General features: G+C 33.7%; 2 protein-coding genes across 2 annotated transcripts in view; one reads left to right on the plus strand and one right to left on the minus strand.

Annotated features, from left to right (window-relative positions):
* LOC110831380 (uncharacterized) overlaps positions 1-19333 on the plus strand; it is a 91907-nt gene extending 72574 nt beyond the window's left edge. Inside the window, exon 3 of the mRNA XM_022067305.2 lies at positions 8189-19333. Within this exon, the coding sequence (XP_021922997.1) occupies positions 8189-8227 (39 nt within the window). The 3' untranslated portion in view covers positions 8228-19333. The remainder of the gene's footprint in view (positions 1-8188) is intronic.
* Positions 1-20232, minus strand: part of LOC110831367 (serine/threonine-protein kinase pim-3) — a 215002-nt gene that overhangs the window by 171201 nt on the left and 23569 nt on the right. The window contains exons 8-9 of the mRNA XM_022067277.2: positions 6854-6999; positions 5187-5666 (exon numbers count right to left, since the gene is read on the minus strand). The gene's annotated coding sequence lies outside the window, so the exon portion shown is untranslated. The remainder of the gene's footprint in view (positions 1-5186; positions 5667-6853; positions 7000-20232) is intronic.

The raw sequence follows: 20232 nt of genomic DNA on the forward strand, positions 1-20232 counted from the left end.
TTTAACTTGCATTACGTGAAATACCCAAATTCGTGTCTGCGCCTTTCACAACCTGTAAACACACGGCTCTCAACAGAGTCAAAATATCACTCGGTTTTGAACATCCCGTCTAGGATTCGAACTGAAGATCTCGAATTTCTTCTTTAGACACTGCCAACTCATGACGTCACAACCTGCGTCAATGGGGACAATCATTATTGTTCGAAAACATCGAGTGGATTTAGTAAGTCTGACACGAATGAAGATGCAAGGGGACCGCGTCAAGTATTTCCGCCTCGCAGAGTTCTGCAATCCTCCATCACACATCAACACTCACACACGTTTGAAAATATTGGGTTTCTTATCTTCAGGATTTGAACCTGAGAGGTTCTTCTGCCAAGTGGAATAACAAATTCATACAGCGTAAAAATTAAAAAAATAAAATAAACGAAGCTGAACTGGCCTAAGTCTTCCAACACGAACATACAACAACTCTGTTACAAGCATCGTTTTGGTAAACCATCGACTGTGTGTGTAATTTGAGGGGGTGGAACGTCTCTTCGATCCGTCCTCCCCACGCGTTCGACCTGTCAATTAACGTTCGCGTCCAGTTCCATTTGATAGAAGTGACGTCGAATAATGGCTGCAGATTAATACAGGGAATATATTTCATCACTGACTCTGCCTTAGGCCTACACATTTCCGCCGGTAATTTAAGCGGCAGCAATAAGAACGTGAGTCGAAAATTAAATCAGCCAAAAGCAGGAGCGCAGTCACTCACGTGCGCCTGGTATGACAGATCGAGGGATTGATGGATGGATAATAAGGTTCTTAACGACACTATCTGAGCTTCGGAGGTTATTTACCTTCCAGCGGTATTGATAGGATGATCACCTACGGTGAACTTGAAATGACTACGAAGAAAGGTCTCGCTTCATATTTCAAAGCATTCGGCATCCGTGTGGGGGAACTGAGAAAATCCACGAAAATATTAGTGCCTCGGCTGAGATTCTTACCGGGAATTCGTATTCTACTTCCATAAGATCCATTTTAATATTATGCTCCAATTTTGGTTTCCAATTTCGTCTCTTTCGTGCTGGTTTCGCGACTGAAATTTTCTGTGTAACCTATTTTTCTCTCCTCTTATGTGCTAATGTCTCAGACATATCGTCCTCGTTCATTTAATGTCGTTATTAATACACCGATCAAAAAAGTCAAGCAACCCATACTAAAATATTTATTGATGGTCACTTTCAATATAATTCGACTGGATGAATAAACGCAGGTCACGTCATGTTGTAATGTGCTCGCGACAGTCCGTCATTTGACTCTGAACAGTCAAAGTGCAAGTTCATTGCCGAATTTCACCAGGAATCTCTTCCTTAACTTGCCAGAATGAGTTTGCGGGTATATTTCTCGATTCTCCTGTGCAAAAAAAATCGACAATATCTCGTCTGGCGCAATCCTTCGCCGGGTTGCATGAAACATGAAGAACGCGGCGGACATTTCAAATACTAAATACAACACTCCTTTTCATTTTCCGATTTCAGCGTGCTTTATTTCTTTGACAAATAGAACATATGTTAGTAATGGATTGCATGAATTTTTGGTCACTCTATACCTGGCGAAGAGTACAGATTATGAAGTTCCTCACTATGCAATTGTCTCTATTCTCCAGTTGCTTCCTTTCTCAGGCCCGAACATTCCGCTCAGATTCCCGTTCTTAAACGCCATAAATCTATGCCTCTCCTTAGGTTGAAAGACAATTTTTCATAAAAAATCACAATTTTTAGATAAAAAACAACTAAAAATTAACTGCAGCGAGCGCTCCTCTAACTCAATATGAACTTCTTCGTAAACTTAATTTTTACTTCCTGATGTCGTCCTAGACATCCTAGATGTGGCACATTTTCTAAGGATTTATTAACTTCTTTATGTGACTGGGTCCTATTCTGTGGTGTCGACACATGGACATCCACATTTCTCTCTGAGTTTACTTCCAACCATCTTAACTAATGTCAAATAGAGTTTCTGCGTTTTTATGTTTGTTTTCGCCCTCGATAATAATGTAAACCTGTAGATGAATCTCACAACTAAACCCCTCCGCAGGGATCAACTATTAAAACTATTAGCAATGTTTGAATAAAAATTTCCTTGGATATTATCCATCGTCTAGTAAAATATAAAATATAAAACGTAAAACGACGTTTCGGAGATGGGATTAGCTCTATCTAGTGGGCCCAACTGTGTAGGAACCTGAAGACGGAGATAGAGTCCCATCTCCGAAACGTCGTTTTACGTTTTATATTTTATATTTTACTAGACGATGGATAATATCCAAGGAAATTTTTATTCAAATGACTCTTCACCATCGTCAAAAAGTTTTAGATTTGATATATTACCAACGTTGCTGAGCAAGTTTGTTTGTTCGTTACGTTATCGACGAACAAACTTTACACGTTCAGATTTCTGAGATGTACTATAAACGAGTATTTATACCCCAAGTAGTGGTTGCATCAACAGAGCCACATTATTCCTTCGCTCATGTATTATTCAATCCTCGAGACAATGGGCTCTTATTGGCTTAACATGTTCATTCACGACTTACAGACAATTCAACGCAGTGAATGCACTATCAAAATCATAGCAGTTTCAGAAATATTTCATTTCTTTCTAACTCGCCCTTGCTTTGTATTCGGAAGGTACCCGGTTCGAAAATTTAATCGGAGGTATAATGAAATACGAGGTGCGATCGGAAAGTTTCAAGACTGTGTCAATAGAAGGCGAACCGGATGTAGTACGAGCTTCTGCCGCTAGGGGGTGCGGCCTACATTCATAGTGAATCAGTCTGCCAGCCGGCATCATCGAATTAGCATTTGTTTCTTAGTTACGGGCGTTTTGGTAGTGCATTACACAGACCCTCCTGCGATTTCGGAATGGCGTGTGCATCAAATTTTGCCAAAGACTCGCCAAAACGGCTACGGAAACCTATTAAATGCTAAAGCAAGCATTTGGGGAGTCCGCAATGGGTCGTGCACAAACTTTTGTGTGGCATTCACGTTTTAAAAATGGCCGAACCTCTGTCGATGATGACGAGCGTTCTGGACGACCATCTTCGAGCACAACGCCCGAAAATGTTACGAAGATTCGGCAGGCCATTCACGAAGATCGACGTCGTACCATCAACGACTTGTGCGACATTGTTGGGATAGGCTATGGGACCTGTCAGCTGATTCTAAAGGAAGAACTCCACATGCGACGCATCCTGTCTGAGGACCAGAAGCAGAATCTACTTCTCGTTTGTCAGGAGCTCAAAGATCTTGCAAGAACCGACCCCAACTTCCTTTCTAAGCTCCGTGTGACTTCTTCCTCTTCCCAAAGATGAAAATTCAGCTAAAGGGAAGGAGATTTGAGACGATAGAAGAGATTCAGGCAGAATCGCAGATGGTGCTTGACAGGCTGACAAAGAAAGATTTCCAGGGATGCTTCCAGGCTTGGCAGCGGCGCTGGGATCGTTGTGTTCACTCCCAGGGGAACTACTTCGAGGGTGATGGATGAATTTAATACCTGAGATAAGTGTACGGGTTTTTATACGCGCAGTCTTGAAACCTTTCGATCGCACCTCGTATATCTCTGATTATGAGGTGGTTCCCATATGATTCTGATTAATCCTCCATTTAAACATTGTTTATTGTTAACAGTTTTCAAAATGACACCGTACGAAGACCCCAAGCTATTCCCCCGTCATCCACACTCGAAAAACATTGCTCGAATTATCTCTTCTTATTTGTGTTTTTATTTTCCTTTCGTTTCGCTCTATTCGTGAAATACAGAGTCTATGATCTTGTATATCATACACATCGTTCAGGGACTAAAAGCGTGAAAATATAAATGTTTAAATTTTATTCCCATAAAATAACATTACAGATAAAGATTTCATACGTGGCGTTACAAGACAAAAAAACAAACAGAAAACAGGCCCCTTCATCCGACCGCTGCTTATAAAAACCTGAGACCCTGTCATAGAAATCCTACTAGGATATAAGTAATCACATAAAATTTTCACTTCTTAAGGCGGTGGGGTCCTCATATAAGTATAAAGTAGTAAAAAGCTGTTCCCTACTTTGACAAGCATGTGAAACGGAGTGTAGAACACCCTTAGGATGCGCTATATGTAGCCTGCGGATACACATAAAGCCTCTTATGATATGGACCTATAGCCTAATCATCGTCTAGGAGGGCTAAAAAGACAAAAAACATAACAGATAAAAACACGACACGTTTAGAACGGAGCTGCACCGCAGAAATGTCAACATCTTATAATAGTACTGATAGATGACACGAACCAGCTGTTGCCGTTTGTAGGAGGATCGAGATTTACACAAAACGGGCTAATGTTGATACTTCCCCCATGTATCCTACGTTAGTTACTAAAATTGACTAATTTATCTTTTTCGGTTGCTGTATTGTAATGATTTGTAATACGTTTACGGCATTGATCCTCAATCGGTGTGCAACAATGCTTTGGGCTTTAGAATTAAAATTAAGTATGCAAGTTAAAAAACCAAATAATTATTAATACCACATTATTATCCTTAAGATGGTATTTTAGTGATTAGTTAATTAGTTTTTTAAGCCACATTTGAAGGAAAACTTTGTTTACCACTTTTCAGCAATATTGCTGCCTTCAGCAAGCATAATATTTGGCATATATATATAATGTGTCTACTTTGATTTTGAACGGGCTGATATTGCAATTGAAGTGTACCACCAAGTATTATCATATGTGAAATGTTTCATTTAGACCTACATACAAGAAAGAAACTAAGACAAAGGCAATTCACCCCACTCAACATAAATTCGTACTGACTTTTTGTTGACAGAGTTTGCCACTAAAGTAAATATTTACGTTTGTGAACGCATGGTTCCGTGTTGCTCAGTCTAAACATACGATGTGCTCTCCATTGAACAAAATAATTATTACTAGCGTGCCTCTAAAATTGGGCACGTTTGTTATAAGAAAAACCTATTACGAGTGGGACCAAGCTAAATAAAAACGATTTCTAAAAATAGGTGTACTCTTATATCAATTTCAGTTCTATATTCTAATTCTAGTGCGCCGTATGAATAAACTGATATCAGCGAGCACCAAAAGGTTGAGAAGCACTGACCTACATTGAGAAAAGTAGTAAATATTTTGTGCTCACCGATTGTCTCGTACCTGTGCTGCCTGTAAAACTGCGAAGAAACACTCAGTCTGTTCGTTCTATGTCCTTTCATATCGTCTTTATAAATAAAGTAAATTAAACGCATCCTCGTGTTTTCCAAAAACAGAACACAGCATTTCTTGAACTCATTATACCGTCCTAACAACAGTGGATTCCTTACTATGGAGACTCGGACGATTCTTACCATCAGCAACAAGATGTTAATCTGAAAGTTCACTGATAACGTTTCACTATCACTTTGCGTTGTAGACAAAAATGACGTCCTGCATTACACTCTAAACTAATAAATTCCACACAAAAACTTTATAACACTTCCAAACGTGTTAAACAATACCTCCTACTCCGGTTCATTCTCTTTACATACTGGAACGCCAATAGCGATCGCGCCATTTCTCGTCCTTGAGACAAATGAAGAGTGATGCACTTCTCAAGCGTAGACTGCTATCGTGGGTGCGTTCACTAAGAGTGACAAAGCAGAGAATACAACGAGGGTGTTATTAATTTTAACACAGGCTATGCAACTTGATGTACTGACAAATTAATGATAAGATTTTGTCAATTCAATTCAATTAATTCAATTCAATTAATTTATTTACGTGTTTGCCAACAGCAAGAAGCCAATAACAGGCAAACACTGATAATATATACAATAATAGTGAAATAATAATGGATAATATTACACAAACGGATTAACTAAACTTATACATGTACAGTATTAAATATAACTGCCAAGTACAGGCAAACCCAAAATAGAAACAATATTAACACAGAGCAAAAAATGAAGGAATATAAATAAAATTGCCAATAATTATAATGCAAATAAAAGCAGAGTTGCTAGATACACATAATTACTTCAAATAATAATTGCCTTAAGCGTAAACAGTGTATAAATAAGATATTAAACATGGTTAGAACAACGTGCATCAGATAAAAACAGTAAACAGTGATTTGGTAACAGTGCTCCTAACACATACTTTAAATTACAAATTCGTATAGGCCTGAAAGCTATGCATGGCCCACTGAAATACGCATGTATGGTCTATTAGAGACTATTTTAACTTTTTACATATTAATGACAACTTCTGTGTAGTTAAATAAAATTGTCTTATTTAGAGTTTCTGGTGGATATTCGTATTCATTATAGAAGTTCACGGACAGCTCAATTTCTCTCTAGTTTTTTTCAAAATTCAGAAGTTATGGCTTACTTCTAATCCAGGCTCCCTGAATCTACTAACACAATACCTGACAGAAACAATCGTTAAAAATCACACGTTTATTTAACGTTTGTTTAACTACCGTTTAACGAGAGGGGTAATTAACACCGTGGTCTTAGAATTGGAAGGTTTAACACCGATAACATCAATGCTCTACATTAAACACCACCCTGAAAGTTTCCATCCACTGCTATGGTTACAGCTTATATCCGTAAAGACTGAGAAGCTGTGAAAAGGTAATCTCAACCTAACAGCCAGATTTTGGTTGCAATAACTCATTTATTACTTAAGATGTGTGAAAATTTGCATAGACTTTTCATGAACATACCTAGAACGTTGTGTGTGAAAATTACACATAATAAGGCAACAATGAGAATCTTAGAGATTACTACATATGACAAATATCGAGTACTGGAATACTACACGATTTACCTGATTGGGTCAGTGGGGCTCGACGACAGTGGTTTCATTGCTTACCCGGAGAACAGTTTCTTTTTGCCGCCATGTTGAGACCAGCTCTGGGGCCCGTGTACCGAAGCTTCGTCACCAGCGAGGGTTAAGAATACGCCGCATTGACCCTGATGACAGAAACAGAAGTTCTCCGAAATGTCAGTTTCAACCCAGCTTTGACGCGTCTGATCGCCAAAAATATTTTAGTGCTCTTAACGTACTATTTTTAAACAAGCCAGACAAATTAGTGACGTAGCTTACATAACGTGTGCAGCTGAAAAAAGTCTTTAAATAAATTATCAGTAAAATTCAAAGCCAGTGTAGTCGACCGACAATTAAATCCGAGGCCTCTAGAAAATGTAATTCCTACCTCAACTGGAGAGGTTATATAGAATCGAATAAGACCGGATAACGATCGTGGTTGGTAAAAATAAAAGTGGGTTTATATACTGTCTCGGCATTCTTCTCAAAAAACTGAGAGGAATGCCAAGAATTGCAGTTCGAATATCCAGTAACGCCGTCGAGATTACAACCGGCTATCTCTCGAATACAAGTCTCGTTTCTTTAAAAATGTTGGCTTCGTCTTCCAGTCAAAAATAAATATTATTCATACAGCACACGCACATTGTGCTACAACATTCGGATTGCAGTAGTAGCATAGAATATTTGCACAGCAATTGTGATCACTCCGCACGGTTGAGAAGAGAAGTATATTTGTTTAGCTTTGTACATCAAAGCATGTTCCGTTCAGGACTCAGCCCGCTCGCAGTGGCAGTAAACAATGGACTGCAGTTACGTTTCCCATGTTTCTGACTTGCGTCCTTTACATGATGAACTTTAATGAGGATAAGTCCCGAATACGTAAGAAGTTTGTTGGGCACTACGTGAACGGGGATCGATTTTGTATGTCTGTAGGGAAATAATATGAGACGGAGTAGATTGGATTCGTCTGACTCAAGATAGGGATACGTGGCGGGCTCTTGTGAACACGCTAATGAACCTTCTGACTCCATAAAAGACGGGGAATTCTGTGACTAGCTGATAGTACTATCAGCTTCTCAAGAGGAATTTAACTTCACTCATCTCCCTAATGTTGGAGGCAGCAAGGACTCCTGAAACGTTGATAAACTTCTACCAGACTACATGGCCCTACAACCCAGAAGCAGAAATACTCATACTCACCGCTGTGAAAACCTCAAATCTTATAAACTATTCTTATTTCCCAGTCTTCAGTTGTGGTTTTGTCCTCTAATACAAATTCTGTTCACACATAAATCAATGACATCCAAACTTAATACTGTTCATTCTTATTTTCAGAGTACTATGGATGCAGAAAATGGTTTTTTCCATCACTAGTGAGCAACATGCTGCCAGTTAAATATACAACTGGATTTCACATGAGTCACAGAAGGCCCTTCTGTTCTTATTAATCACTCCAATTTTGGGAAATATGTAGGGCACTGCAATCTCAGTCAACTTCTGCTCTGCAAAACCATGTTGCAGGACTAGGTTACTCTTTATGAATTTTGTTCATAACCTTCACATGCAAAGGAAATATTTTGAGTAGCCATCTCCTTGCTCTGAAACAGATCTAAAGCAGTGTTGTGCAATGCTATAAAATTATGTTCTCAGTATTTTATACTCAATATATTTTCAGTTATAAGGAAGTAACAACTGAACCAACATCAGTATTGAATAATATACTGAATATTTGACAATAAAGTTTACAAAAACTTATGCAAGAAACAGATTAGTACACAGTAAGTTTAAATTTATGAGAAGGGAAAAACAATAAATGATATGTTTACACAAAGTAATGTTACAATGGACTTTGAAGAAATCCAGTTTTTTTAAACAGGATCAATGACCCCCTTTACGAATGAACAGAAGTTATTATTTATTTTCAGATTTAAAATAAATTACCTTTATAAAATATTATGTTATTAATTGCAGGACTGGCAACAAGAATGTTACCAATGACCTGTCAACAAACAACAAAGTGTTTTGAAGGCAGTCAAATGAGTACCAGTATTGATGTTATATGTAGAGGAAATTAAATTATATTGTAATTGGTTCAACTGTTTGCTTTTCAGTTTCTATTGGACACACAAGTGATATACTATGGAACCCCATTTTGCTGATTAAGAAGAGCATTATTTATCCTGTTAACTTAACCTTTAAAGGCACTTAAGCACTGCATTAATACACTGTTGAAGAAAGACAACTTAAGCATTGATTGCTATGGATTTCATTGCTCTGGTATTCAAATACCACCATATTAAATTAACATTTATTAGACATGTAATTATATAAATTCAAGAAACAAAAATGTTAAAATGTATTTGTTCAGTTTCATCCTAATGCATTTATGATAACATATATCCATACTAGAACCAGTCTGGTGTGGGATTTCTTATCAGTACTTTAAGATTCTGAGTAGAAATAACTGAAAATCTATTGGTGTAGTGTGTGACTTGCAAATTCATGTATATAATTCAGAGCATAGTTAAAATGTCCAGATAAACTCTTCAAATATTTTATGAAGATATGATCAATGTAAGCATTTATCTGTCTTCAAGAAAGGTGTTATTTCAATTGTTAAAATGGTAATTGTTTGAAGCAAGATACTCTTTCTCTAACATAACTGCAAATATAAAAATAATACAACCATATTGGCACTAAAAATGATATATGATTCAGTGATTTTATATTCCACTTTTGCTCCCATATTCTGCACATTTTGTAATTTTCAAAATAAAATGTATAATTAAACATTTCACGAAGAGTGGCACAGCCATATCTCATCAAACAGTTTTAAACATTTAGAACTTCATTTTGAATTTCATTCCCTCTAAGACTGTTGTTTAATATGACTCTGCTTTTAAACTTTCTCAGTCATACCAAGCATGAGAAAACTGCAACAAAAACATTACGCATATCACTAATAGCCACGGTTCCCTTTTAGCCTGAGAGACATTAATGAAGGAATATACTCAGATCATTAAGTGCATATGGTTATTAATTCTGCTCACTCACTGAATAACTTAAAGAAAATTATTATTTATATGAACTCTGATATATATAAAATTTTGACACAGAAAACAATGTACCAATTTCTGATGTTAAATATTTCCTAACAATGTAAGACAGAATTTCCTAATATCAGTTACATTAAGACTTCATAAAATTACAAATTAATGCAGTTATCATTAAAATAAAAACACCATTGCACATTACAGCTGTTTTTTTTGCAACACTGTCACTTACATAACGTTAGTAATGCACATGAAATTAGTGTTATGAAAAAAATATTCACATTTAAAACAATACATAACTTCATCTAAAATTTCATTTCTTGTCTTACAGCCTTCTCACATTTAAAGGAACTTTTATTTTAATTCTCTCATATAATCATTTTAATATGTTACACAAATAGTGACAGTGATAATGAGAAGAACAGAAACACAAAGTGTGACTGAATACTTTAATGAAACTATTGGTTGTGTCAAGTACTAACAAGTACTAATCTGTTTAATCCATCTCTCCTCCACGGTTGCTTTAGAAAATGTCACACAGTTTTCTAAAGACTGATATGTGACACATAGCACACATTAGATATGTTGCTTCAAAAACTGTCCAGCAAATCTCTCTCCTTTCATCATATGTCTATGTTGCAAGTATGTATGTCTGAAGACTAATGACTTTCATTCTGTTTCTTTCATTCCCTTTTATATCTTCATATAGAAACATAAACATAATGACAATAATGAAGACAATAATGAAATTGTGACAATAGTAATATACTTCTCCTACAAATATATTCTCCAGTAACATACAAAAATGAGAAGTACAATGTTTATATGTTGAAAGAACAGCACTGTTTCAAGCAAAATGTTTTATTTTGTAAAAATTCTTCAATCTGTTTTTTCAGTCTTATGATTATGGAATCCAAAATCCAGAAAATAATCAAAAGGTGGAACTATCAAAGCAGCCAAATAATCTATAATGGCGCTACAGAACATATGAAAAAAGTCTTATAGTTTTGAGGCATATTTTGTATCAAAGAAATGTAAGAGTAAAATTTAAGTTTCCTTCACTGTAATCCACAATCATGATTCTCTTTAATAATGGGAAGCATTATGATTTGTATTATTTGCCAGGTATTATTAAGGTTATCAAATGAAGGAGGATGAGACCATCATAAATAAGTTAAACATACAATGAGAGACAGAGTATATACAAGAAAGAACACTCCATGACACACATGAGAGATTAAAATTGCAGGTACCACTGCTTAAGTACTCAAGAGCTGACAGGATGACTGCATTTATGATCCAAGATAAACATTAGTCATTCTGAACAGTTACAACTCACTACTTAATAAGTATAACCTGATATTTTTGTCAGTTAAACCTCATCTTTTTCATGTAATATTGATTTTATAACTAAGGTTATGTCACAGTAATGATACTGTTACAAAATAATAACAATGAAGTTCACTGCACTAGCTGATCCGAGCAAATGCCAATAATTAAATTGTTATTAATGAAAATGTCAATTATTACCGTCGATTAATAGAAATACAGAAAAAGATTATCATATTAATCACAAGTGCTGAAGAAACATAATGTAACTGTTGAATAATTCAAATAAAACAATTTCTTCCAATATGTAGAAGTACAGTACTTTTGGAAACTAAATCAGAAGTATAATAAGAGCTGAAAACTGAAAATAATTATTTGATTACATCTTTATCAAATAAAAAAAATATTCCATGTCCTCAGTCTAAATCAAGAGTAATTCTAGTAGAAATATTTTATATTTGACTGAAGAATCAGAATGTTGAATTGCCTTACGGGTAAAAGGAAGAAAAATTCTGGTAAATTTGCTTAATTATTTCTATTAAACTGAAATTCTCTATTGCCAATAACAGTTATGCTGATAGATATATATTTTTGTGTTCCAGTTTCTCTTTCAAAATGCATTATTAAATTACAGATAATAATTTAAGTGATAATAAACTACAATAATTATAATAATTTTGGTTTCAATACATGATTTACAAGAATAAGGCATAATGTTTACTTAAATATTCACAGAGAAAATAAAACTACAACAGAGTATACATAAGTTATTTGAGACTAAATATTGTACCACTGATCATGCTGTACATTATCAGTGTTACAAACAGATGAATTTATTAGACTGGCAGAATCAAGATCTCTTAATTCTACTTCCCTGCCCATATCATAAAATGCAAGTCAGTCTATACTATTCTCCATAAATAAAGCATCTTAATTAAGTCTCATAAAATTATATATTTTTCTTGCATGGTTAAAATACCTTTCATATGTTATATATAACTTGACAGATTGACAGAAATCAAAGTCAATAAATAGTTTTTATGTAAGATGGACAACTTAATTAAGAAAAATTAATTTTGTATAGTTTATTTACTATATGTGATATATATTATACATGTGTGGAGAAAAGTATGTATGATTATAGTGCTTATAGACAGACAAACACACATATTCATTAAAGTAAATTGGTCTTAGTTACGGTACTATTAGTGTTGTGGTTATCAACTACACTACACAATGAGCATACTAAGAAAATGTGCAGTTTGACTCATTGTCTTGCGTTATAAAATAGAACATGATTAATCCCTACAAATGTAACAAATCCCTTTAAAGGCTGAGGATTTTTTGTGATTAATTTATGCAGTTTTCACAGATCAGTCTCTGATTTATATAGTAACTATGAAATGGATGACCAGGGTTTGATTCCCAGCAACAGCAAAGATTTTTCTCTTTGCCATTGCATCCAGACTGGTTCTTGGGCCCATGCAGACTAGGCAGTATCATAGCCCATTTTGCCTGGAATAATGAAGTTGACAACACACACAAAACCTAGTATCAAGGTTAAGAATGCATGGAGCTTTATCTCCACCGTGTGTCATGTAATTTATTATAAACCATATATTATTTCATAACTGTTATACAACAGACAAAAGTACTCAGCATAAAAATTAAACATTATGTTAACTGAGAGTTTTATAGAAATAATTATATAATTCTGTCACTTGTTCCATATGCATGCTCTGATACATGAATTTACAGAATTCAATAAGTACTGTGATGTATTGAATTATTTCACACCCACAGTCCTCATAAAGACAACATAATTTTGTAATAAATGTGCATGACAAGAATCTATCTGTATGCATGCCAAAGGACAATAAGATAGCCTTATTACATTACACCATCCAATGAGAGAACTTGTAAGAAGGAGTGTGTTCTATGTTACTAATGAAAATATATTCAGTGGCTTCAATTTAATTTTTACAGTCTGTGTGTTACAACTTACATGCAGTCCAGCCGGCCATGCATGGGACTACAATACTGCTAAACCCTTACCCACAGAGTTAGAATCTGACCAGCAGTTCCATAGTAGGGGATTTCCCATATCCCATTTGATAAAGGTTAAAATATCATCTACTGTAAGTTTATACATATGAGAACAATAACTAAGAAATAATGTATAATTATAAAACAAAATATTATTGTGTTTATAATTACTTCATGTGCTTGTCTTATAACTATTGACTTCCTAATGATAACCTAGAATATCAACAAATCCATAGAACATATTCTGCGTGAGAATTATTAAAATCATTCCAAAATTTTCATTACAATGGTAAAAACACATAGAGTACATGAAACACAGAAGTATAACCCTATTATTATAATGTGAGAATAATTATATACCGAGAAAAAGTCCAATATCATGCCAATATAATGTTTAAGACAGCATTCCATTGAACTATTACAGAAGAAGTGTAAAAGCTCTATCTTGAAAGTAATGTCACAAAAAACACACATGAGAAAAGCTTTCTGCCTTAGTGTCATATTTTTCCCACTTTGATGATGTGTGATATAGTAACAAATAATAAACATAACTATACACACATATAACAAGATAAGAAATGAACACACTCCTTCATACATTTCAATTAACAAAAGAAATCTTTATCTTCCAAAGTTTTCAGGAATTTGTACATATTTCCATTTTTAATGCTCTGCAAGGCAACACATGAAATGTCATACTAAGTCAAAAATGAACACTGACAATAAATGAGCATTAAATATTGAAATTAATATAGCAGAACAATAAGTAACCCAAATCACATGGTAGTATAAAAGTGCTGTAATCACTGAATAATGTGTAATCTGACATACTATAACAAAGTTCTAAGGATTTAAGGAAGGAGATGTAAAGAACTGCATGAAAGAAATGGTACTTGGAATTAAAAGTCAAATTGTTGGATAATTTTTTTGATTATACATAGTAAATATTACATGCAGAAAATTGTCATTCTATGGATGTGTATCTCCAGTGACTTGTATCTTTCCTGTAGTTATGCCAACTAGTGCAAATTCAATGTAACATAAAATGTCTATCATTACATTTAATCATTTATTCTTAAATTGAAATAATTGTGATGTCACATGTAAAATTTGTGTACACTAAGGCTTAAAATAAAAGATAAGGAAATGGGTGGTTAAGAAACAGCAAGCAAATGGAAATAACAAACAAATGCATGGGTAAAATAATGATTGATCATTATCTCCTGCATATCTTAGCCTGTCAATTCATATTCCTATGGTTGTTTAATATGAAATGTGATGATAAACTGTCACTGATTCTATATATATGTTAATACTGGAAATCAATAAGACAATAACATATGTGCCACATGACAGGAACAATCTTCATGTTCTAAATTTTGCGCTTGTACTAACTATTATGTGACCCATATTTCAGTGTATTACAAATATAGTTAATGTTATGTACAGTGTGCCAAATTGTTTGTCCACTGTTTACTATTAAAATCTTATGCACAAAAGCTGTGAATGAAATACAGTATTTACCAGAAAAGTTAATATTGGAAACTATAAGATTTGTTTACCAAATATAAATGTACTGTTAATGCTGCACATCTCAGAGATTTAGCAATTACCTTATAAATAACAATTCATGTTTTAATACTCTTGGACATAGAAGGTCATGCTTCCTTACTGAACAGACATCTCTGGGTAGAAGCTTTTCCTCTTCATACAGATTACTTCTAGAGAAATTATTTATGAAAATTTTGCACAAAACTGTGTAACAAACATCTTCTAATGTAAGTGTGCTGGCACTATTAGCCAGTATAAATGGTTGCATTCAGTGTCAGTCTAGTCTGTGCAATTTAATAATGTTTATATTATAAATCATATAATACAGTTACATTATACTTCAAGTGAGTATTTTGTGAAACTCTTGGAAATGTCTTCATGAACATGCAGAAACAGATGCACTGCCTTTACAAAATAGCTCAGTCAGTCCTGTTTTTAAGGTTTTCTGGTCACAGACATTCCATTGTTCATTTTCTCTATTCTGATTATAAGCAAATTCCATTTCCAATGACATACCCCAAGGACTGCACTGAATGTATTTCCAAACAAGCTATGTAACAATATCACTATAAAAAACTGTATTAACAACCAGTGTGATTTACTTAAAGTCATTATTATAAACTTCTTTATACAATAGTTTTCTTAAATGTTTCTGTTCCTATATGCAAACTACAATATTCAAGGAAATTTCTAACCAGTATAATATACATGTCTCTTCTTAAATATCAAGTTTATTATGTGATAGTTTATTCTGTAAGATAGATATACATGAATTGTCATTTCTTTATTAATTGTGTATCATAAATTATAAACCTTACACTGAGGCATGTATTAATGTATTACTGCTCTACAGGTAGACAAGGCATTCATTTGAAAATGATATTTTATATAAATTATATAATATTCTTATCAATATATGTAACATATTCAGGGCTTGTGTTTGCATCCAGTGTCTCTTATCTTCATACCTTTTGTGTGTGATGTAAGGAATATTAAAAGGTATGTTTCCTAGCTACTAGACAGATTAGGAAACTAATTCATTGCTATATGCAATTCAACAGAAATATATTCCTGCTGTTTCAGTTGAAGGTATGTTAAATCTACAAGTAATAAAATCTGATTGCCAGAATATCATTTGTAAGTAGGCTTATAAACTTCAGAAAAGTCAAGGCATAATTTTTAAAATTAAAGGTGTTTACCAGTTCCAAATATAACTATTCTGTCATAAATTCTAAGTAGTATGTGAGAATTAAGGTTCTCATAACAGCGAAGATATCAATAGTTTTCTGAGTTGTGATATCATGTGGTCTTTTAGGTGACTTCACCCTCAAGATGAGGGAGATACATTCCTCTGAAATGTTTGTAGCCATCTACAAAACCACACAGTGTCACAACCCAGAAAACATCTCATAAATAGTCAATGAGCAAAAGGAACGCTATTTGAACAATGACAAGCAGAGAACAAATTATTTGTAATATAGATACAACAATCTAGTGTGTAAAGAAAAAACAGAAATTCTCTCTAGCAAATTATAAAATAAATAATTTTTGTTCTACCCACTTGAAATATAAGAGGAAACTAAGATAGTCACAATGAATTCACTGTGGCTGGAAAGCCTGTAACTTTCAAACATTTATACGGGATATGTTACACTGTTGACACAAAACCAACCAAACTACTTAAGAAATAAACTTGATATTGTAAAGGAAGAAATTAATATCACACATATCAGTTTTCATTTCTGCTTACCTAAATAGCTAATCTGTTATATAACCGTTTTGGCAAAAAATTATTAAACATTTTCATCTTTTTACTGAACTGATCTCACAGCCTTGCACAATGTAAATGTCTGCCACATGTCACATCTGATGGAATGACATTACTTTAAATTTGGAATGTAACAAATGATGCACATATTACTTATTAAACACACTATGTACAAATCCAAAATGCAAGCAATTACATAAAGTTTTCATAACATGACAGTAGATGTGGCAAACAATATAAACAATATGTGAACAATATATTTTGGCCTTTTGATGATGTCTAAACTTTGGGGCTTCCATTATTAAAAATACAATAAGAATTGACTCATTGCTTATAGAGCAAAAAAGAACCAATACTTTTCTATACAGTACAATATACAACATAAACAGAAAGCGGGTTCTCATAAATAAACAAGTCGGATGAGTTGAAGTTGGTTACCTACATTAATTTACCAGATACCATGGCTAAGACTGAACAGTGACATGACCTATTGTCCCATACCATAGGAACATTGCATTGTATGTGTGATAAACATATCTACATATTCAAATTAAATCAGATTACATTTAGGCATTGAAGGGCTCAGGGACAAAAATAAATTAGGGTCCCTATGGATGTGTAACAACTGTTAACTTCTGCCACACCATTTAAATTCAGTGCACCCTCTCATTATCAGACCAATCAACTTAAAAGCTCTAACTGCATTTAATACTGGTATTGGTGTGTTCTACTGTGTTAGATATGGCAAAATGTTAATAATGTTTTAAATGTTTTTAAATGTAAGATACTTATTCCCATGACAACTTTTATTTTATACTTATGGTGACCAGAAGGCCCCAACATTACTTTCAGTGACAGCCCCAGAATTATGTGGCATATGACAGTGTCCCAATAAAGCTTTCCACCATAGCTAATTTTAACCTTTAAATGTAATCCCTCTTTCCTACAACTCTCCTCATCTTTTAATGAAGTTATATAAAACAAATGACACTGGATGATAGTTCACCATCTGTACTTACTGTGGTAGATCTTTTTCTGTTACAAAAAAAATTTAAAATATTCATATCATGTCACACATTATATCATGCAGATCAACATACATAAATATGAATTAAATACACTTTTAATTTTATTGAGAAGAATTAGTATTGTGGACATGACAGTGTTAATAACAGTGACAATCAGAAGTTCTTTTCACTATTTTATACTGAACATGATAATGTAATGGTTTTCATTACTGCCTTTCATTCCACAGACACCCCATCTGCATCCTGGTTACTGTTGGTATTTTCATAATTTTCAGAAGTAGCTCCTTAAAATAGGCTATATGTGGTAAATATTATTTTGTCTTATGGAATGTTATAATGTTAAGACTGTTACTTATGCATTAATCTTGTTAAAAAATTGTTCAAAGTTAAGGTTAAGTCTCTATTATTTATAATTTATTTTCTTTATATTTATTCATATCCCTCATCTTTCCATCTTACCATTAATAACAATCATTTCATTACCATTACCTAAAACTTTCATAACATATGCCTACTGGTGCCTCAGTCTGGTCACCCTACTATAACAAAATATTTTAATAAACAATCCTCAAATTAGAAGTTACAATTCTTGGTGGGAAGGGAGGTTGAGATCTGTAACAAACAGGGGCCCTGGGCTCAGAAAATTTATAAACTGAGCTCTGAATAAAAACACTACCTGTTAAAATATACAGGTAGCATCTTCTCTACTAAAAAGTACAATTTTTTTGTAATTCATTTTTCTTGCTAACTACCTTTAGAGGTTGTGAGGTACATATAACCTTGACCAGGATATTTGTGCTTATGGGAAACTGGCTATTTTGAATTTCAAAATATACTGGTCATATTTGTTGTTACATAAAAATTACAACTAATACCTCCTCTTCACTTTATTCAACAATCTTTATAAACCTATAGGTAAAGTGCTAAGGTTGTGGGACAACAGAGAAGTCCAGGCTTACACTGTGAACTATGTTTAGTTACACAATAATTGTGACTGTGTAACTATAAAACTTCTACAACTTAATCTTTAAACAAAAATTCATAAAATTTAAGGTATTCATATCAAATACGTAAAAATACTTATAATATACATAACAAATATGTCACAAATGTATACCTGGATTTCTATTTCAAAATATCATACTTTCTTCCACAACATTAGAGTGTCTCTGCTAATAATAATGTAAAGCATCAAAACTAAAAACAGAAAAGTATTTATAAATAGCTTGTTTACAGATATCATCTTTTGTTGCAGAATAGAAATCTGCAGAAAATTGTATAACAATTTCAGACTAATTTTAAATTTGATGTTCATATCATTATATTCCACGTTTCAATTTTTTATTAATACTGTCATAATACAACAGTATTAATAAAGATTTAAATTTCAGATTACCTTAACAAAACAATGTCAATCAACAAACAAAACAGGTAATGTTGAAACGAAAATATGGCTATATAATATATATTATATACGAGTATAAAATATAGTTGAATGTAGTGTTGACTTATGAGAACATATCTTCAAACTGGCATCTATTAATTTGTAATACTATCAAACACATTAACTTCATCGATATTACTGTCTGTATTCATAAAAAACCATATCTTTGCCCATATCTGTTATTTCTGCTTGCAACCCTACATCCCCAGTTCATTCTATATCAAGAATTGTGTAAAGAATAATAAATATATTCAAGGATCAGACATGTGTTGTGATTGTGAAGTCCTACCCTTCAAGGTAACCATCAGAACCTGTCACTTTAAAGACCAAAGGTGGACCATTATTTTCACTTATGCATCAGGAGAAGCTGGTATGTGGACTAGAAAATCTCACAAGAAAAATACTGTACTTCACCAAGCCAGCAACTGCTTACTCTCACACCTGTTTTCTTATTGAAGAATTCAATGTCTTAGAAAAACTACCTCATTTTCATTTCTTTGCAGATCCTACACCATAAATTCATTACTTTTTAAGAAATCCACAATCCACAATGTTAAATAACACCTATGTCACATTGACAGTTGGTAAAGGTCAAATAGATTGACTGTACATGCTCTAACAAAGCTATATACATGAACTTATGGATAGTACATGTATATAGCTTTGATTTTTTTAAAATGACATCAGTAAAGCCTGCTGTAGTCCTTTTTCAGTCCAATTTCCTTTGTAAACACTGACTGCAGGATTCACTCACAAAATTTCACATTTAAGGTCCCTGAAACATTACTAGGTTCATTCTATAGAATGTAAAAATCTACGATTTTAGAGCGGTTGCATAAAACCACATGGCTAAAGGACTGAAAACCATTTTCAACTGTACATAGTATTTTACTGTAATCAAGAACTACTTAACATTTTTGTACACTCTATCATAATAACTATTTAAGAGACAACATTGCCAATACCATGATGCAAAAAAAAACCCTCTCATACCTTGTAACAAATGTAGCATCCTGCTTCATATTAAGGGGTTATGGTTAAAATCTTGGCTCTGAGACCATCTATCCTGACAGAGCTTTTCTCATGTCTTCCCACTCCCTTCAGGCAAATGTCAGAATAGTACCTTAAATTATACCATGACTGCTTCCATCCACCTTTAA

The sequence above is a fragment of the Zootermopsis nevadensis genome, unplaced genomic scaffold (assembly GCF_977971745.1).
Source record: "Zootermopsis nevadensis isolate Lab colony 2312 unplaced genomic scaffold, Znev_1.0 Znev_ptg000025l, whole genome shotgun sequence".
In the NCBI taxonomy this organism is placed as follows: domain Eukaryota; kingdom Metazoa; phylum Arthropoda; class Insecta; order Blattodea; family Termopsidae; genus Zootermopsis; species Zootermopsis nevadensis.